This window comes from Mucor mucedo (assembly GCF_025094135.1).
Source record: "Mucor mucedo strain NRRL 3635 chromosome Unknown EV154scaffold_126, whole genome shotgun sequence".
Lineage (NCBI taxonomy): Eukaryota > Fungi > Mucoromycota > Mucoromycetes > Mucorales > Mucoraceae > Mucor > Mucor mucedo.
This window is the reverse complement of record NW_026252410.1, coordinates 68,493-89,174: the sequence shown is the minus strand read 5'-3', so window position 1 is coordinate 89,174 and position 20,682 is coordinate 68,493. Positions and strand designations below refer to the sequence as shown.

Here is a 20,682-nt window from a genome sequence, read left to right as displayed (position 1 = left end):
AAAAAATATTATATTCAAAAAAACGTTCTGATGGCCTATGAGAAAAAACTATGGATATTTATACGAAAAACTAAATAATTCTAGAGAGAATATTCAGCGAATTATTGGACCATAATGTAATAACCTGGTGATAGTAGATAATAAACATGCCTATAATTTTAACCCTTACATACTGAGTATATGAGTATAAGTCAGAGGGACCAATAGTTATAAAAAAAAAATCAAATGACAAGAGTGATATTTATGCTCAGGATCTATTAATATTGTATAGTTCAGACCCATTCGATTGTATTGCTGTTTGCCATGTGTACAGACTTCAACGATATGATGATAATAAGCGGGGGGGGGGGGGGTAATGCGTTATTTATGATTAACTTCTGTATTAATATCCATCCTTAATGTGATGTGATAACTAACTTTATTATTATATCTATGATATCCTCAAGACCGTTGCCGGTGTTGCCACTGAAGGTGATCATGTTGATCCTCCTCTTGTTGAAACCGAGGATACTTTAAATGCTGTGGATGTCGTATATGCTGTAGATAAAGATACAGCGAAGACGGAGACTCCATCTGGTCCCGGACGGAGATAATCCCGGTGAAGACCTAGGATCCCTCCTTTTAGATGATTCTACATTTTTGGATGAATTCCTTGCTTCTTCCCCCACTTTAATTCTACCGGTGAATACACGGATGAACATGCTGTTTGCACACCTATCAGTGATTTGGAAATGGCTCGTGCTGCGGCCAAAAATGGTGTCGCCGAAGAGTTTCAAGACATTTGATGCAACATCATCTAAAAGGGATGCATTTGTATGAATAGTATTGCAATGTGTGTCTGGTAAAAAGCCCAAGTACATGTCTAAGCAAACAGCGTATAATGGTAAAAAAGTTAACATTAGATGTGAAAATGAGATTTAGCATTCATTAATTTTAATTATTCACAAAATACATCATATTACAATGCTTAAATCGGTCATTTCAGCAATTAATAATGGTGAGTTTTAGCAACATTTTACCATTTGGTGCGCTGCTGTGATCATGCAACTCCTTTTAAATGCAGAAATAACATGTACCCACACAGTTCAGAAAGCCACCCCCTTTTTAATCACAACAAGAAGTGATCAATGCTTTCATCGACTTGGTAAAGACTTTGTTAACATGACACATCAATAGTAGACATTTTGATTAATAAGAAAAGCGTTTATAGAACTGACCAAAAGGAATGTAAAAGATTGTGTGAAATCTTTCACAAAACTTAATGAAATGTATGATGACAATGAAAAACTGATGTTCATTGAAGACTTGTTGGAACACCGTAAGTATGGCATGTATTAAGTAGGTGTATTTAAGAACGAAAGTGTTAAATCTCTTATACATTGATAGGCAAACATTTATCAATAATTAATCGTTGATGAATTAAGAAAATCTGTTGCAAAAAAATTGAAGATGTATATAAGAACTCATGTCTAAGGATTCTGTAGATACTCTAAAGATCGAATCATCAACTGCTTCAACAAAACAAACTTCTAGTTAATTTGCTTATTTCAATAGACATTTGCTTAAATATGATAAGCTTACAATAAAGCTGACAAATCGTATTTTTATAGAAGACAAAGAAAAAGATAATCATTTTCTAACAAATAGCCAGTCATTCTCTTTGTAGCGCCATTTAGTTTTAGATTAGAAAAAAGCATCCGACTGTCAGGCGAGTTATTTTATATCAGTGAGTTTCACAGGATCCAAACCTACCGGAGTTTTAAGTGTGCATGTCTTTAGTATCAAATTTAAAATAAATTGTATGAACGAGCTACCGGGTAGCCCCAAAAGAATATTTTATGTTTAAATTAAGCTCGTATCTGAATAAAAAACAGTACAGGGGAAAAAAAAAGTAGTATATATAACATGCAGCTGTACTAACTCGTTTAAGAATCCGACATGACTGCCCCAGACTGTCTGGAGTTTGAGTATGCTATGATTGTTTCTGACACAGGAAACTACTTGCCACGGACCAAAACAAAGCGATACATATTGTGAACGAGACTGATTGAATCCAATGTAAGTAATTTAACTTGGAATATTCTAGCATTGGTCTGTATATGGTAATTCTATGCTCATATGACAATTTTTAATCTGTAATAAATATCTGCAATTAGCAGTAGTATATATGATGATCAAAAAATTATCTATATTTGAGTTTTGGCGAAAAGTTTTAGGATATATGTTTGTTCAGAGAGATGTAATATGGGCTTAGGTAAACGTTGAGCCGGCCTAATCAAATAAACTCCTCATTCGCCATGTTTAAAAGTAAAGCCGGTCTTTCAAAAAACTAAATACAGGGAAAGATTTTTTTTTCTCATTGCTTTCTCTTTTTGTGTATTCATAAGGGGAAAAATATTGAAAAATTAGTAAATCAAATATTACCTGTCCTTTTATCTCCCTCTCTACTTTTACTTCTACGCAATGAGTAACATCAACTCTGCAGATCTGGAGACCCCATTTAATGTCACTGGTTACCATTTTGAATTGCCTTCATTACTTGAAGGTGTAGACGACATTGCCATTGCTCATGGAATAAGGTAAAAAAAAAAAAAAAAAAAAAAAAAAAAAAAATGTAGAAATTAATTATTTTACAGAAACCGAGATAAATTGCCAGTTGTAGCAAAATTGTCACACCAGCCTCTGCGTTTAGAAAGAGAATATCATATTGTGCAACGTTTATATCGTCAATCATCAGCCAAAGAATTGTTATGTAAACCTTTAGACAAAATCACCTTACCAAATGGACTCATAACATTTATATACGAAGATTATGGTAAATCGTCGTCATAGTTATTTATTTTTGTTGCTGGAATTGAAGTTTGCTAATACCTATTTTTTTTATAAAAAGGCAACAATAATCGATTGGATAAATGTCAAGCTATAAAAACTACTCCTGAATTACATCATCAGCAACAATTGGATCACACGTTTTCATTAAACACATTTCTCGATTTTGCAATTCAGTGCTGTAACTGTCTAGAAATGATACATAAACACCAAAGTAAGACGCAATTAGCTTTATACAGAAGTTATAAATAATTGACTTGGTTATTTAGTTGTTCACGGTGAAATTAAATTGAACGCATTTTTATGGCCGAATGATGATACCGTTAAGATTTGGAACTTTGGATCAGGATCCAAAAGCTTGGAAATGAGTCTAACATCAGAAGGGTGGAGAAAGATAGTTCATCGCAATGGCGCCAACAACTTTTTACAAATGTTGGTTTATATGTCGCCTGAACAAACAGGGAGAACAACATTTCAACCCGATCATCGTACAGATCTTTACAGTCTCGGTATTACTTTCTTTGTCGCTTTGACCAATTCATTACCTTTTGCCCACAATGGCAGTCCAATGGAAATTGTTCATAATGTGCTGAACAAGAAACTCCCTTCCGTTCATCATTTTCGATCGGAAACACCAGTAGTCATTTCAATGATTATTGAAAAATTGACTAATAAGGTATGTCAACATTACTATAATGGGTTACCGCTTTCTCTTTTTTTTATTGACATCACCCCTTTGTAATGTTTAGTCTCCTGACGAAAGATACACTAGTGCCTATGGTTTAAGAGAAGATTTAAAAGAATGCCAAAGGCAGCTTGGGAAAAACAAGGTAAACGCTAATCATTGAAATTTATCTGCAGCTTTGTAACTCACATTTCAAGCCATAAAGTCTATTTCACCTTTTACTCTTGGCAAATACGATATTGCAAGTATTTTTACCTTGCCAAATAATGGGTGTTTCGGTCGTTCTAGCGAGCTGACTTTGATAAATGCAATTATTCGGCGTACAGCATACATGTGTGGATCCAATGTACGAAGGCGCAACGGAGACACAACCCTTGCGACATTAGCTTCCCTTAAAACTGAAGATAAATCGTATATTCGTGTGAACAATAATCGAAATAACAGTTGTCATCGAAAGAGGCCCACAGAGATTATTGCAATTTACGGAAATGCTGGTGTTGGTAAATCAACCTTGGTTAGAAATGTTCAGCAATTTGCTAGGGAGTATGGATATATTGCAATCGCAAAGTTTGATACACGACAACCCACACCTTATGGTTGTCTTTTGAGATGCTTGTCCATATTCCTAAAGAATATTTTGGGCGAACCAGCTCATGAAATCGAACGGTTTTCACGCATGTTAAAAGAACAACTTGGTGCAGAAGCAATATCACAGCTTCCGACGTTAATAGTTGATAACGTCCCGGAATTAGCTTCATTTTTGGATCAACCCTCATTTTCAAATAATTTAAATGATAAGAGCAGTAATAGCTCAACTGGCTGTGAATTCGATATGAGCGGTAGCGAAATTAAAATGAGGTTCCATTCGGCATTTATTGAAATATTCCATGTCATGGTGAGTTTTAAATTTGTAACCTTGGTAAGTTCTTCATTCATCTGTTTTCTGCAAAAAAATGAAAATGTTAACATCGTTACGTCATATAGTTTCTGGAAGATCTACATCAAGCAGGTACAATAATATTTCCTTTTTTATTTCTACTTAAACCTCCGTTCGTGCAACCAACCCTTTTTTTTTGTTAGATGAAGCGTCTATTGAATTGCTGGAATCCATGATTTCCGCTAAACTCAATTTTTTGGTCATCTTGACCTACAGAATAAATGAAGTTACCGCTTCAATCACAAAGCTGCTATCGAATGATGACTCAGTTGTAAGCTATGTTAAAATCGAAAACCTTGATCAAACCGCCCTCATGGATCTCATTACTACCACAATGCATCGTATTGAAGAAATTGATTATGCATTGTTGACACCATTAGTCGACTTTATTCATAAACGCTCTCACGGAAACCCATTTTATGCATGCCAGCTACTCATGACCCTGGAAAAAAAGAACGTGATTTACTTCACCTGGGAAAAGTCACGTTGGGAATACAATCTGCAAGAAATTGACAAACAACTGTTGCTGGAAATGGATGAAGACACAGACGGAGATTTAGATATCGAGTTCCTTGTTAGACGATTGAACGAGCTACCGCGGGACGGTAGAAAATTCATCAAATGGGCCTCATTTATCGGTAGTATCTTCAATTATGAAACAGTTAGAAATCTAATGATGGAGAATGACGACATTATGGACGATGATTTTGAAAGTGATCAAGATACCGACGAGGACGAAACCATTAATTCATCAAAAGAATTAGTGCTAGGAAGACGCAAGTATGATGCAATCAATGGACTCCAATCCGCTCTCCAGCATGGCTTCATTCAAACATTTAATGGCGCCGAATTTAGATTTACTCATGACAGATATTCCCAAGCTGCGATGATGCTGGCATCACCTGAAACTCAAGACGTTTTCCATTTGAGAATTGCAGACCATTTTATGTATAAAGAAAACGTAGACAAATTTTGGGTTGCCGATCATGTGAAAGCAGCCATACACCTTATCAAGGACTACCGCATCAAACAATCATATCGTCAGATTCTTGTGCAGGCCGGCGATAAAGCTTTCAATTCAGGAGCCCACAAATTGGCAGTTTCCTATTACCATGCTGCCCAGAAATTACTGACCACGATAGACAATCCATGGCAAGATGGAGAGGATGGAAACTATCAGGAAACGCTCCACCTCTACACTCGTTTAGCTGAAATTAGTTGGTTCATGGATTACGATCTCACAAAAGCCTATATCAACACTATACTAATCAATGCACGATCACCAATAGATCGTGCTGCCGCTTATAGAATTCAACATCGATACCGTTGGTCTCGTATGGGCAGCCAAGAAAGTGCACCCATTTTACTGGAATGTTTACGGGAATTGGGCGTGGATGAGATACAAATGTATTTATCAGAAAAGGCTCTGGAAAACCTATACAAAGCCACGAAGACAGAGGTGTTACAAGTGGGTCTAGATAAGGTATTGCAACTACCTGTGTGCGACAGTCGACTTATTCGAACTCGATTTTCTATCATGGAGGAGTTGTGCCTTTGGGCTTACTGGACAAACGATATGAGAGCCATGTTGTCTGTGGGAGCTCGATTTTTATCAAAGACTTTGAAGTACGGAACTACACCATCTACTGGCGTTGGATTTGTTTTTTTCGGTATTGCAGCAATGCAGCTTTTCAAGGCTTACAAGTTCGGTGAACAGATTGGCGCAATCGGTGTTGCTTTATGTGATGCATATGGCGGTAACTCCGAATCCGGCCGTGCTCGATATTTATATGCCGCATTCTTAAGCTCATGGAAATATCCGTATCAAGAATCTATTCCCATGTCACGTCTAGCAATGAAACAAGGTTTATTAGGTGGCGACCGCATTTATTCAACATTTGCTCATTTGCATGTGGTGATTGGCAACCTCCTCTCAGGTGAAAATATGGCGGACAATTTAAGAGAAGCAAAGAACTGTCTAGAAGAAACTGACTTGATTGGAGAAACGGTGGGTACTTCGATTTTAGCGACCACGATTATTCGCGTCATCTTGGCAATGCAAGGAAAGACACGATTAGATGAAGGTGCTGTCTTCGATGACAATGAATTTCAAGAACTCGCGTTTGTCAAATCTGCCAAGAAAGATCATGCCGATGCCAATGTCCAACTTTATTATTATTACTCCATGAAGTCAGTAATACTCGGATTATTTGGATTCGATAAGGACGTCGTAGAACTTAGTGATCAACATATTCATATGGCAGATTCTCTACCTTCTGCTCGACACACTCATTTGATGTTCTTTTTCAGGTGTATTAGCTTGATCCGAATGATTAGAAAGAAAGAAATTGGACGTGAAATGATGGGAGATGTAGATAAATCACGTACACGTTTAGCTGACTGGGCCGAAAATTCCCATCCTGCCAACCTCCAAATGTTCATTTCATGTATCGATGCAGAAATTGCCAGTCTTGAAGGAGATCAACTCAAAGCTCAAAAGTTGTTTGATCTTGCAATCCGTCAAACTAAGCAAGGTAAATGGCCAATCGAAACCGCTGTTATACTTGAACTTGCAGGTGAATTTTATACTCGCCATGAAATCGAAACTATCGCTTGTGTTTTGATCGAAAAGTCCATCAATAGCTATAATCATATTGGCATGTATGGAAAATCGAAACAGCTTGAAGCGAGACACGAAAGCATACTGCACTGTTCCTCTATTGATACAGCCAAGAAAAGTACCAGCGTTCAGACAGAGACTTATCCAGAATCAGTAAAACGAGACTCTGTCGGTGATTTGACATTACCTGACCCTTTCACATTCGCTCACACCAACGATCAATTCAACAGTAGCAGTAACGCCATGTCTTGCACACCTGAAGAAACTCTTTTAACCCTAGATGTGGTGGATCTAGCTTCGATATTGAAGAGTTCGCAAGTCATTTCTAGCGAAATGAATTTCGATTTGTTGATGAAGCAGATGCTGGGTATCATTTTGGAAAATTCTGGTGCCGAATCTGGCGTGATAATTGTCAAAGAAAACACGTCATTTTTAATTGTTGGATGTGGTTCTCAAACGCATGGCTGCGAGATATTCAATAAGCCTAAGGTTCTATCAGAAGAAGCCGATTCGATTGTTACTCGTATTTCCCAGTACGCTATTCATTCTCAAGAATCTCTTTTCATATTGGATGTTCAGCAAGATTCCAGATTTTCAGATTGTACTACACAAGCAAAATCATGTATTTGTACCCCAATCGTTCACAAAGCTGCCGTTGTCGGTTGTATTTATATTGAAGCTGCCGTTGGCTCGTTAACATCTCGCCACGAAGTGGTTTTACGCCTCTTATCTCAACAAATCGGTATCTCAGTCACAAATGCCTTATTATTCAAAAGCATTCAAAAGGTTACCTATGCCAATGTCAAGATGATTGAAAACCAAAAATCTGCGTTAGAGGAAGCTAGAAAGAGCAAAGAAGCGGCTCTTCATGCCATGAAGTTAAAGGCCGACTTTTTAGCAAACATGTCCCATGAATTGCGTACGCCATTTTCCGGCTTCTATGGTATGATTTCGCTTTTATCAGAAACTGCATTGGATGCCGAACAACAAGATATCGTTCTTACAGCAAAAGAAAGTTGCGAAATGCTTTTAAAGATCATTGGTAAGTTCCTCTTTTGCTTTTAATTTCCATTTTCTAAAACATCAGCTAAACAATTGCCTTATTTAATATAGATGATCTATTAAATTTCTCAAAGCTGGAAGCTGGCAAGGTTGTCATGGATCTGGGTCCATTAGTGATTGAAGAAGCAATAGCAGATACAATTGAAATCCTGAGTTCTTTGGCCGCCCGTAAAGGTCTTGAGTTGGCCTACATTGTTGACCCGGACGTTCCCAAAAGCGTTGTAGCTGATTCATCTCGTTTACGACAGATTTTGACCAACTTACTTGGCAATGCCATCAAATTTACACACCAAGGCGGCGTAGTTATTAAGGTTCATATGGTCCCTGTGGGAAAAGAAATTCCAAATAGTGAAGATCTACTTTGCTTGAAGTTTGAAGTGATTGATACTGGTATTGGTATCCGTCCTGATCAGCAGCGCCAACTCTTTGAACCCTTTTCTCAGGTAGATGGTAGTACAACTCGCATGTATGGCGGTACAGGTTTGGGACTCTCCATATGTCTTCAATTGGTCCAGTTGATGATGGGAGATGTCGGTGTAGAGTCGCGACCCGACATGGGATCCAACTTTTGGTTCACGGTTATTGTGCACAAAGAGCCAAAACGTCCGCAAAACGACAACATCATCTCTAAATCTGCTTCACTTCGCTTTGCTTTACGCAATCAACAAATTTTGCTAGCTTCGCATAATGATCTTAACTCCAAAATGGTTAGATCGTTACTATCAGATTTCAAACTTAAACCCACCACAGATATCCCTCAAGCTGTATCCCAAGCTTTACAAGAAAACCACCCAATTTTGATTCTTGATATTCCACCCAAGCCAAATAGCTTTATTGCACATCAACTTCAAAGCGTTGACGACGATCCCGAGTGTGAATTACATATTGTATTGTTGTACACACCATCAACAGAAGGCCATAAACTTGCTGCTGAAGCGACCAATTCTTCGTCAGATCGTCGCGGCCGTCTTGTAAAGATGGCCAAACCTGTTCGTCGAACAAAGCTACTCCGTTTGCTTGAACAGGTGTTGGACCAGCAGCGTGTTTCTCCTATACCCCAATTACAAACACCCCTAGGCACTCGTATGAAAGACTATTTCGATAAAGAGGAATTATCTTGGTACTCTGAAAAACCTGTTTTGATTGCAGAAGATAATATGGTTGCTCAAAAGCTTCTGAGAAAGCAGCTTGAAAAAATGGGTTTCTCGGTTGAAAGTGCGAATAACGGTGAAGAAGCATATAATCTATGGCTTGAAAGGCCAACCAACTATTTTTGTATTGGCTTCTTTGATCATCATATGCCAAAGGTAATATAAACATACATGCATCAGGTCGAACTTGAATGATATACTAATTTAAATATTTTAGTGCGATGGTGTAGAAGCTACAAAACGCATAAGAGCGCACGAATTAGGAACCGGTAGTCGATTACCTATTGTTGCATTAACTGCTGATATTCAAGCATCTGCCAAGGAAATCTGCATTGAAGCAGGGATGGATGGTTACTTGACAAAGCCTCTAATCCCCAAAGATTTAGCGGCGACGCTTCGTCACTTGAGCCATGCCATCCAAAGACACTATGATACACCTGCATCTTCAGCCCCTTCATCACCTTTATTTATCGAAACATCAACACATAATTGTAAATAAAATTTTATCATTCCACATTAAATTATTAATTGTACAAAATTATATTTATTTATATATAAAAAAAAGAAGGTAGGGTGTGTGTATGTAAGATGAAAAAAAAAAGTAGTTACATTTTAGAAGGTATGAATTCTCTTCTTCTTACCAACTCTCTTTTTAGAAGAATTGGGGTTTTTACGGCCATAACCAATGGTATCAGTACCATGCATGTTGTTTGTCACCTCCTTGGTATCTAATTTACCATACAAAGGAATGAAATCAGGATCAAACATATCAACGACATGCTTCTTTGTCTTTCTTTCGGTAGCCTTCATATAATCACGTTGATCTTCTCTCAATACGATATTATTGGTTTTGCGGCCACCCTTGGGAGGAGGAATATCATATACACTACCACGAAGTCTGTATTGGAAGTTCTTCTTTAAATGATATGCGATTTCTCCCTTGGAGTTTGTACTACAAGTAACACGTTGAAGGGTAGCATTACCACACTTGGGGCAGAACTTCTTTTCTAAGTCATTACATACGCTATTAATGATAAATTAGTTAGCTTTTGCTTCGAAAGTGGCAATGGTATCGACTTACAAGAAACATGCATGGCATCTCATAACTGAATTTCTGATTTTCTTGACACGATAACCACCAGCAGATACCAAATTCAAGTTCATTTGTAATAAGACGTTTTGCATGGCGAAATCTGCAGTCATACAACCGACAGCCATAACAGCCTTCTTACGGAGTTCATCGGCAGTAACACCAATCTCAGCAGCTTTATATTCATCGACGTTATCAGGTGTAATCCATTCTCCTCCCTCGTCATCATCCTCATCATCTTCTTCGGTTAAAGGAATAGCAGCGGCTTCAGCAGAAACGGGAGCTACCTCTTCAGTCACAGGAGCCTCTTCAGTAACAGGTGTCTCTTCAGTAACAGGCGCCTCTTCGGTAACGGGGGACTTTTCAACGACGGGAGCTTCCTTTGCAGGAGCAGACTCAATACTCTCTTCATCTTTAATCTCAATCTTCTCAACGGCTTCAACTAATTCCTCAACAGGTGCTTTAGGTTTTTTAATCAACTTTTTAGGAGTGTTGTTATACTTTTTGGCAGGTGCTCTCTTTGTGTTTGTTGCGATCTCCCAACCGTCTTCATCATATGTCTTTTCTAACTGAGGTCTCTTGAAAAAAGACATTGGTGGAGGTGCGCTAGGAAGAGCTCCACTAGGTCTACACTATTTATTGAATCTGCTTTTTAGTGACGATGCTCATATCCTCCTCCCCTGATTACATAAACTTACTTTAAGAGGTTCTTTACGGATATTTTCATCACCGTTTTCTCTCAATTCAAGTGTCAAGGTAAGAGCAAGAACCTTTAAATCAGGAGTAGAAAGTACACCGAAATCACCTGTCTTCTTGGAGAATTCAATCACTGTTTAAAAAGCTGTCAGTATATATAGCTTTTTTTGTGTAAACGCAATTTTTCCTTTACCTGTCTTCATAGCTTCTTCGGTAGGGTTCAAGATCTTTAACTCGAAAGGTAATCTAGATAAGAACTCCTTGGAATGAGCACTACGCAATTCGTACAAAACTTCGGGACAAGTATAAAATTCTTCGGCCATGTTTCTGAGAGAGGTACCGTTGATAATGGCATTGGTATCAATAACGAGACATTTTAAAATGTTTGAAGCGGATGCTTGATTTACTGTCTCCTTTGAGACGATCTCCAAAGATTCTGACATTATATGAAAGGTTTAATCAAAAAGATCTAAAAAAAAAAAAAAAATCACTAAAAAGTTTAACGAAGAAAGGTTTGGAAAGACTAGTCACAGCAAACCCGTCACGGTGCCTGTACTATGCAAAACGAATTCTCACCTTCTTCAAGCTGAAAGCACAATCGCAAATTAGCATGCAGTTTCAAGTAGATCATTCCGCGAATTTTTACTGTGTCATTAAAAGCATTGAAAGTTTGTTATTAACATTAAAATCTGTTCACATTACAGACGTAATAATATTGAAAAAACTCTCCCTGAATACGATTACTGACATCAATCTGTTAGAATGTGTCCTGTTATATTTCGGGTGAAGGCATCATTTTAACAGTTGAACATTCTCGTTCAGTAAAGGCAGTAGCTTATATTTTGCGTGGATCATTCCAGACCTTCAGAATTAGAGACGATGTGGTTATGCCTATCTTTGGTTTGTCTATAAACTCTTTAATCGATAGTATTACTGCGGTTATGCCACTTTCTTTCGGGCCATATGAAAGTAAGCCCGTAGAAAATATAATAAAGTTGGGTGATGAATCTGATTATTGTGAGATGACATATGATGGTGCAGGATCCCTTCTCGGTTTAAGGTAATTTAAATATGTAATTTGAGACCCACATATGAATAGTGTTCCCATTTATAGACGTTCGATCAAAGAAACAAACCAGTTCGTACAATGCACAATAGTACCATTTGAGCGAGAAGAGGAGAGTGAAGAGTTAAAGTTCGATGAAACACAAGATCCAGTGCAACTAATTGTTATTCCTGTAAATACAAAACTTCTAACTCTCATTGTCTTAACTAAATTTTGGTACAATGCTAGACAAAATGGTTTAAAGATGCCTTGGAAGACTTAGAAGACACTACTGAAATCGTACAAATGTCATTATCGCCTGAGGATGTGGCATTTCAGTTAATAGGTCAAGGAGCCAGTGGAATGCAAAATTCAGAAATTCCAAAAGGCTCGGACTTAATTTCGAAATTCTCGTGCCGCCACAGGGTTTCAGTCACGTAAGTTACACAAACGATAATCTTTTTTTTTTTTGGAGATTTTTTTAAGATTTTTTTTTTTTTGATTGATTGATTGATTGACCGATGGATTTGCTTTAGTTACATTTATTCACATTTAATCATGTGCAAGAAATCATTGGCTTTATCATATGAAGTCTCTGTGGAGATTCATCAAAGTGGAGCTTTACGACTTATTGTAAGGATCTCTGAAAAATAAGCACATGGTATTAATTTTGAAAATTTAATAGATAAAACTGATGGATCCAGTTTCTGCGGATAACTTTGTTGAATTCTCTGTAAGTGGGCTGTTTTTAAGACATTTCACAATCATTTAACCCCACAATCATTTCAGTTCCTTCCATCAACTAGATTTGTCTAAAAAAGGCAATTCCGCTGAGATTAAACTAAACCTTATGCCATAAACAAGTTGCTTTTCTTAATAAAGTCACATCTTTATCCATCTTATTTTTTTTCTATTACGGGAACTGCTCTCACCATTTAGTATAAATAGTGAGATGAATTTCTTCTTCCCACACTTCCTCATTGCTTTTGCTTTTACTAAAAAAAAAAAAACTATTTATCATGACCATGACTACTACTCCCCACCTCTGGCTTCGTGCCGAAACTAAGCCTATGGAACATAGAGCTGCATTGACTCCTGCCACTGCCAAGCTCTTGTTGGATGCCGGCTTCAAGATCACTGTTGAACGTTCTGATTTACGAATCTTTGATGATGAGGAATATGTCAAGTAAAGTAGCCATCATATTCTATTATTTTTCGTTTTTATTAATCATGGTTTCAATATTAGGGTCGGCTGTCCTCTTGTCGAAAAGCTTAGTTGGAAGACGGACGCTCCTGCTGATGCTTATATTGTTGGTTTGAAGGAGCTTCCCGAGAATGATGACTCTCCTTTGCACCATACCCATATCTTCTTTGCCCATTGTTTCAAGACACAAGGTGGATGGAAGGAGTTATTACATCGTTTCGATGCCGGTAACGGTACCATTCTCGATCTCGAATTCTTGAACGATTCAAACGGTAAGTAAAAAAAGGGGAGAAAAGCGAGACGAAGTGAAACTAAACAGGCTTTTGTTTGTTGTTTATAGGTCGTCGTGTTGCTGCTTTTGGTTATATGGCCGGTTTCGCCGGTGCTGCTGTCAGCATTGATGTTTGGTGTCATCAAAAGACCAACAGTGGTGAAAAGTACGGTGCCTTGACTCCTTATCCTAACGAAGATGCTTTGGTCTCTTACACTAAGGATCGCTTGAGTGCAGCTGGTAAGTAATTATGTATATATTGTAACCAGGGCTTTCATTAACGAAGTTTATTTTTTTAGTCGCTTTGAACAACAATGAATTTCCCACAGTCATGGTTATTGGTGCCTTGGGTCGTTGCGGTACTGGTGCCTGTGATTTCGCTCGTAAGGCCGGTATCCCCGAAGAAAATATTATCAAGTGGGATATTAACGAGACTAAGAGAGGCGGTCCTTTCCCTGAAATTATTCAATCTGATATCTTTGTCAACTGTATCTATCTCAACCAAAAGATTCCTCCTTTTATCACTCAAGAATTGATCGATGGTGATCGTAAGCTCTCAATTATTTGTGACGTTTCTTGTGACACCACCAACCCCAACAACCCTATTCCTGTCTACTCAATCAACACCACCTTCGACAAGCCTACTGTTCCTGTTACCACATCTAACCCTTACCCTCTTGAGGTCTGCTCTATTGATCATTTACCCACCCTTTTACCTAGAGAAAGCTCAGATATGTTCTCCCACGATCTTTTACCCACTATGTTGGCTTTGAAGAATCGCTCAGAATCTCCTGTCTGGGTTGGTGCCGAAAACTTGTACAAGGAAAAGTTGGCTGCTGCCAGAGCTTAAATAGTACGAACAGAATTAGAGAGAAAGTTGGGAGAAATTACATACCATAACCACATTATTTCTTCTTTCATTGTATAATAAATCCCTTTTTTTAAAAAAAATCCTATTACTTTTAAATTTCTCGTTTTACTTCATCTTTTTCCTAACTCCTTATTCTATATCAAATTTTAATTACAAAACATTGACTTTATTATAATGTCATAGACAAGGATATGTACGTGGCACAGCCATTAAGGCTGATGACATCTACATAATGTGCATTAAATTATGGTAAGAGTATGGGTTTTGTCATGACGGCGCTGAAGACGGGTCAAACATTTTAAAAATATGATGCAATTGAAACATTTGTCGCACTAATACAAAGATTATTGCCATGTCTAAATCATAAAGCTATTGTAACTCACCTTATAATAACCAGTTTCCTTTCATTGTATGCGTCTGTGTGCCTTTGGTTTTGGAACGCAAAAAGGTTGAGGCACAGTTCTTCTATTATAGTTTAGGGTATTATAGTTTAGGGCCGAAAAACAACGCTGTCTCTGGCTGTTTGCAAAAAAAAAAAAAAAAAAAAAAAAAAAAAAAAAAAAATTAATCCATCAGTAAAATGCCTGTTTAGTCTTACCTTCTAATCGGCCGTAAGCATTTTTGACAAGTTTCATTTAACTGTAGCAGATTTATTCTACTAGGAGCAATAGTGGCTATCTTAAGAGTTGGACGAGCTGCAGGTTTTATCTTATCTAAAACCATTGTTAAAACTAAGGGGCTTTTGGGATCCATTTTTTTTAAAGGGACCATGAGATCTTGGCTTGATCTGACAATAATCATATTATTTTTGCCGTCTTTATAAAAAAGAGTAAATTCATTATCAGACAGGTTAGAGCTCGTACGGATCTATACAAGTCATATTAGTATTATATTTATGTGATTATTATCATTTACCTTAAACTTTAAATCATAAAATAGAAAACCATTCCATGCTGTGAGTACTTCAATAGAATGGTCTTTAACCCTGGTTTCATCACAGTGTATAGTAAACTTATATAGAGTCATTATGAAAAATAATTAAGATGAGAAAAAAGTGAAAGCTTGGCAAGTATAATCCCTTTTTTATAATTTTTGGCCAGAAAAGATGATAAACCGAACGGACCTTATAACAGAGTCTATGATCATTTTTGGTCGTGTGATCTAGTCAGATGATGGGCGAAAAGAAGATTCTTTTCTTAAAAAAGACAAATTTTTTTCACCTTGTAGATTTATTTCTTGGTCTTCATCCGTAGTATGAAGTAGAAAGTACATAAAATACGTCATAATGATGTCAAAGCACGTGTTTAAACTACGTGGCATATAAAGTTAAGCTTTTTACTGTCAATTGATTAGAATATTACTTTTTAAAAAAAGATCGACATTTTAAAATCAAAGAAGATATTTCAATCTGCAGAATAGAATTAAATAGAATAGAATTAGCTTCGGGCATTTGATTTTCCAAGTTAATCTTGCTTTAGTTTCAAAACACTGAAAATAGAATTAACTTTTTTGACTCGTACCATACATGCAAAACTCTACCTAAACAGCTACATTATCAGATGGCAATGATGTCTGGATACATCCAGACACCGGTAACCAAGATAGTTTAACTATTATCAATGATGCTCCTTCAATTCGCACTAAAACCCATCATTTTTATATGCACAGTAGCAACTCACTGTTACTTCTAAAAGGGCAAAAAAGACGGTTCTTAGAAGCGTAAAAGAGCCGAATAAATAAACTGTTTTGATAAATATTATCCATAGATCTCATATTTATTACCTGAATATTATTAGCGTTTATCAGAAACAAATTATTTAATAGAAATATGATTTTTTTGTTAATTCTTTTTTAATTCAGGGGAATAGGGGGGTCGAATTAACATTAAAAATTTAAGCTGTAAAATTTAAGGTTAATTACGCGTTACACAACCCAAAAAATTAAGTCCAGTCTACTTAATTCTATTCTGCGTTTTGGAAGTCATCCAGTGATTAATATTACATATTTTCTTTCCACAAACGATCTCGTCTTGTAATTATCCTACACAAAAGATTATTGTCTCCATTGATGAGCACCCTTTTTACCACTATTCCCGTTTCCAGTGCCCATTTATTTTAATATACAGAAAGTGTTAAAGATTCAATATTTCATCTCATGATATAAAATTTAGACGTGAAAAAAAAAAAAAATTACATATGCTGTAGGAAAATAATAGAAATTATATATTTCACAATGATTGATTGTATGTTTTTTATGTTCTTTGATAAAGACGAGTGATAGAGAGACAGGGTGCTCCACCCTAGGCCTATTTCTCTTATGTTCATATCAGGGTATATAGGGCTTTGTGGGGAACTCTGCTTCTTCCATATTTCAATTGTTACCCCATTTTGTTTCATAAAAGAGTATATGAAAATTAACAAAAGTTTAAATCATATAATTACTATAGCCACGCAAATCAAAGATATACTTAATATATCGTGCAACCCAAATAAGTTTGAGCAACTTGGTTTATTAGAAACATGGATTATTTAACATTATTTTATACCTTTTTCTCCATAACTTAAAAAAATACTCGATTACACGGAGACTAAAGTTGAGAAAGACGTAATATTAATTTGTAAAAGAGCACTTTTGTTTCGGTTTATTGCTATTCAAGAGAATTGACTCAATAGAACTACACAGTGGATTTTGGTTTATTTGGGTCTTGTATAGATCAAACACGTGGGGTTATTTATCTTTACTTGAAGAGATTAACTCCCCAAAACGGAACGTGGCAATAGGTTTTCGAAATAGTTCAGATTTGAATTTAACAGTTTCAATTCGATGTAAATTTATAATTAATGATCCTTTGGAAGAATTGCTGTATTCACGCTCATTGACTGGTAATAACTTGAAACCAGAGTTAGGGCCGTTCACAGGTGTGATTTTATAAGTATCAATAGTGTCGTCATCAGCAAATCTCATGCTTACAAACGCAATTTGTACCGTATGCTGACTATTATGGACGTTAATAGTGAGCTTCTCCAAGAAACGAAATATAGTAAAATCAATAGTAAATTTGTCTGCAACAAACTGATCGCAACCTCTTGGCGTTTCGATTTTAAATTTTTTGGCTTCTGGTAAAAAGGAGGATAATAAACCCAGAACCTCTTGTGATGGCATAATTGACGCCTTCAATACTATTTTTGCTGTATCTTTTTCAGCCTCCACTTCATAAGAGCTATGATTATTCCAACTCGTAATCGTCAATGATGACGCATGAGGGCAATTGAGAACCACGTACTGAAGAAAATTTGGCGCGAATATTTCTGTCGGGTGTACGATAATGAACAGTAACTTATTGATGATGTCAGGCCCAATTATGGATACATTTTTATCTGGAATTGGAAACTCATTTATGGATAGTGATCTATTTTCGTAGTCTGGAGTATAATCGCTTCGAGATATGCCGTATAAAAAATTCAATTTTTCTCCGTTAGAAATGCTAATCGAGAATTCTAATGGCTTACTGTCAGAGTAAGTCGCAAAACAATTCATCACTCGGTTTCCTTGTAGTGCATGGATTAACGAATACAATATAGTCATTCTGTCTTCTGGGTTGGGTAATTCGAAGGTCCCATCGTTTTCTGGATTGGCATAAAGTTTAATATTTTTGACAGAGCTTAGTTGCCTGGCCATTTTCAAAACATTATCTATGCCCTCTCGATTTAACATTCCGTACATTTCTTCTTCAGTTAAATTGATATTAAAAGTTTCCAATTTGTCAAGTACCAAACAGCGACTGAGGTAATTCATACACGACTTCGTAAGTGTTGGAATAGCAAGCTTAATATTTTTCAGTTTTGTTTGTTTCATATTTGTCACCAGATTGTAAACAGAATCAGGCACTGCGTAATAGCTACTGAAATCCAAACTGACAATATTGGGACAGTTATTTAGGATATCAGTAACCGATAGATTACTAGTGGAATAGCTGTAGATAACAAGACGCGACAGAGATGTAAAATTGACAAGTAAAGACAACCCATATATGTTTTCTTTATCAAGTTTGATATACTCGTACTCCATCTCCAGAAGTGTGAGTGTTTTCCGAAACTTATAAAATAAAGGAAATAAGTCCCTTCTACTATCACGCATATAACTCCCGAGACATATCTCTTGAATATTTTGCAGGTAAACTGTTTCCACGTCGTGTAATAACTTTACGTAGTAGGAAACATTCTGACTAGATGTAAGGTCAATTGTTGTTAAATTCGGCAAATGAGATAACAACAGTGTAAATTCTTCAGGCCCCATTCTCTTTACGACATTCTCCCTAGAATATTCGTACTTTTTGTAAATTCTGAGAACTTTAGTCCATTTGCCAGCACGAAATGTCACCCAATTGTTTTGTAAAGACACTTGAAGACGTTCACAACTTTCGGTAGAAAGCGATAATGTACTGTAGTAAGCTCGGGTGGCGTGTAGGTGCCATGACTTGCACACAAAAATACTTTGGTATGCTAATGGTCCAGGTAGAAAATGAAATACTATAGAAGCAATTTCCGTTGGAAGTTCTTGAAAGGTCATGAGCAAAAGTTGTAAAGGGTAAAAGAAATAGGGTAATCGAAAATCAGCCACCGACCATTTTCATCTAAAAATTGATATATAAAAAAAAATACTAAAACTCCTGAAACCACTCTGTTTATCATGAAAAGTCTAATACGTTTTTTATATTGATGTTACTATCATTTAGAAAATTTAACACAAAATATTCTGTCAGAAGATTTGATCAAGTGTCTGATTAAGGCCAACAAGAGCAATCACTCTTAAGTTAGTACTTTCAGTTGTAACGCGAAAGCATCGATTTTAGCTGTCCGGATTCATTGACTTTTCAGTAACTTTTTGCACCCATCATCTACTTTTTAGGTTATACATATAAACTTTTCCTTACTCAAAAATGCTCTCATTGATTTCAGCTCCTTTATAATCAGAGACTCTATCTTCATATACATAATTATGAAAAGTCATATCAATGTGTATTAAATTAATGCCGAATTATTTTTATTTACAAGAGACATTATAAAGGAAGGATGATATATGTATGTATAAATGTATAAGACGAACACCAGGCTTGACTGGGGAACGACAAAATTTAGACGGTCAGGCAGAATAGTAAAAGGAATAAATAGTGCATATGTACATGGCATACACTTAAGGCACTGATATATGTGCCAATGATACCATTAAAACAGGGCTAGTTTGAGCGGCGAGCAATTGCATAACCGTAATTGTTAAATTTGATTTGCATATTGTCAAAGTCGACATATGCCCCACCGGGGAATGTGCGACAATCAATCCAAGCAGAGGTATTGTTATACCAGAGTTGTTCAATTTGCTGTTGTGCAGTGATATCAAGAGATACCCAAGAAGAGCCATTAGCGTAAACCCATTGTACTGCCATTATAGTATATTCAAAATACGATATATAAAGAAAGATATTTGTATCTTTGTAATAATATGGAAACTTACCCACAATTTCGCTTCATTTTATATTGAAAAATTTGACTTTTGGGCTTGAGCCATGACCTTGAACGGTCCCTTTCGAGTAATTCAACGGCCCATTCTTGTATTCCCGCTTACCGACTTTAGAAAGTGCCTCAAACGATTCTGCTAAGCTGAAGTGGTACAAGACAAATCCGGCATTTTTCATCCACCCGATAATGAGACTGATGACCCTGTAAAAAATACCTTATGAAATTAGCGTCAAAACGCTATTACCTTTATAAAAATAACTGGTGAGTAGATTGTGGCTAATGACAATGCTGTATTAATAGATATATTTAAATTTTAGAGTATGTGTTATACAGATTTGTTAACCGGGTTGGTTAAAAGGCCTCGAAATTGTATCGCGTAAATATAATTACGTCTTGTTGTACCTTATAATGACAGCTCTGCATGATAACCAAAATATAAGAATAAGCTCAATAATACCGATAATTACATTGAAGAAATTACTCTCTAGTAAGTTGATAGGGGTACTTAAAACTAAAAAGTGATAGGGTAAAATTATTAACTTATTTAGTCATTTTACAGTGATTGACTTAAATAACTTATAAGAAATTAGAAACGAAGGGTATTTAAATGGTAACTTATATTTTAAAAGGGTACAACACTTCAGGTTTAATATTAAGTGGTGAAAAAATAGTTTATTATAAAAAACAGGATATATTGAAATTATA

At 36.4% G+C, this 20,682-nt stretch overlaps 8 protein-coding genes across 8 annotated transcripts; 3 read left to right on the top strand and 5 right to left on the bottom strand.

Moving 5' to 3' along the window:
* Positions 1 to 945: 945 nt before the first annotated feature.
* On the bottom strand, positions 946 to 1,668 carry EV154DRAFT_523965 (uncharacterized protein). The gene has a single exon (XM_051603160.1). It carries the CDS (start codon positions 1,378 to 1,380, stop codon positions 1,189 to 1,191), a length of 192 nt encoding a protein of 63 aa, XP_051453030.1. The 5' UTR covers positions 1,381 to 1,668; the 3' UTR covers positions 946 to 1,188.
* A 795-nt stretch (positions 1,669 to 2,463) lies between these two features.
* EV154DRAFT_568486 (uncharacterized protein) lies at positions 2,464 to 9,783 on the top strand (the record flags this gene model as incomplete). Its single annotated transcript, XM_051606079.1, has 10 exons — positions 2,464 to 2,579; positions 2,637 to 2,815; positions 2,891 to 3,043; positions 3,099 to 3,505; positions 3,579 to 3,659; positions 3,720 to 4,433; positions 4,499 to 4,523; positions 4,595 to 8,113; positions 8,185 to 9,440; positions 9,502 to 9,783. 10 exons carry the CDS (start codon positions 2,464 to 2,466, stop codon positions 9,781 to 9,783), a joined length of 6,732 nt encoding a protein of 2,243 aa, XP_051453029.1.
* Positions 9,784 to 9,850: 67 nt separating this feature from the next.
* EV154DRAFT_450712 (Nin one binding Zn-ribbon like-domain-containing protein) lies at positions 9,851 to 11,560 on the bottom strand. The gene is made up of 4 exons (XM_051597215.1): positions 11,264 to 11,560; positions 11,073 to 11,203; positions 10,366 to 11,006; positions 9,851 to 10,308 (listed from the first exon to the last, which is right to left on the bottom strand). The coding sequence occupies exons 1-4, from the start codon at positions 11,511 to 11,513 to the stop codon at positions 9,897 to 9,899; spliced, it is 1,434 nt and encodes a 477-aa protein (XP_051453028.1). The 5' UTR covers positions 11,514 to 11,560; the 3' UTR covers positions 9,851 to 9,896.
* Positions 11,561 to 11,680: 120 nt separating this feature from the next.
* EV154DRAFT_428893 (uncharacterized protein) lies at positions 11,681 to 12,398 on the top strand (the record flags this gene model as incomplete). The annotated part of the gene is made up of 3 exons (XM_051596440.1): positions 11,681 to 11,776; positions 11,832 to 12,130; positions 12,185 to 12,398. 3 exons carry the CDS (start codon positions 11,681 to 11,683, stop codon positions 12,396 to 12,398), a joined length of 609 nt encoding a protein of 202 aa, XP_051453027.1.
* Positions 12,399 to 13,185: 787 nt separating this feature from the next.
* Positions 13,186 to 14,440, top strand: EV154DRAFT_540093 (uncharacterized protein; the record flags this gene model as incomplete). The annotated part of the gene is made up of 4 exons (XM_051604398.1): positions 13,186 to 13,301; positions 13,362 to 13,591; positions 13,660 to 13,830; positions 13,890 to 14,440. The coding sequence occupies 4 exons, from the start codon at positions 13,186 to 13,188 to the stop codon at positions 14,438 to 14,440; spliced, it is 1,068 nt and encodes a 355-aa protein (XP_051453026.1).
* Positions 14,441 to 14,625: 185 nt separating this feature from the next.
* On the bottom strand, positions 14,626 to 15,546 carry EV154DRAFT_555296 (uncharacterized protein). The gene is made up of 4 exons (XM_051605264.1): positions 15,377 to 15,546; positions 15,060 to 15,328; positions 14,845 to 14,980; positions 14,626 to 14,793 (listed from the first exon to the last, which is right to left on the bottom strand). Exons 1-3 carry the CDS (start codon positions 15,485 to 15,487, stop codon positions 14,866 to 14,868), a joined length of 495 nt encoding a protein of 164 aa, XP_051453025.1. The 5' UTR covers positions 15,488 to 15,546; the 3' UTR covers positions 14,626 to 14,793; positions 14,845 to 14,865.
* Positions 15,547 to 16,898: 1,352 nt separating this feature from the next.
* On the bottom strand, positions 16,899 to 19,061 carry EV154DRAFT_523950 (uncharacterized protein). Its single transcript, XM_051603159.1, has one exon. The coding sequence runs from the start codon at positions 19,028 to 19,030 to the stop codon at positions 17,189 to 17,191; it is 1,842 nt and encodes a 613-aa protein (XP_051453024.1). The 5' UTR covers positions 19,031 to 19,061; the 3' UTR covers positions 16,899 to 17,188.
* A 636-nt stretch (positions 19,062 to 19,697) lies between these two features.
* On the bottom strand, positions 19,698 to 19,904 carry EV154DRAFT_428823 (uncharacterized protein; the record flags this gene model as incomplete). Its single annotated transcript, XM_051596437.1, has 1 exon — positions 19,698 to 19,904. The coding sequence occupies one exon, from the start codon at positions 19,902 to 19,904 to the stop codon at positions 19,698 to 19,700; it is 207 nt and encodes a 68-aa protein (XP_051453023.1).
* Between the last annotated feature and the right edge of the window lie 778 nt (positions 19,905 to 20,682).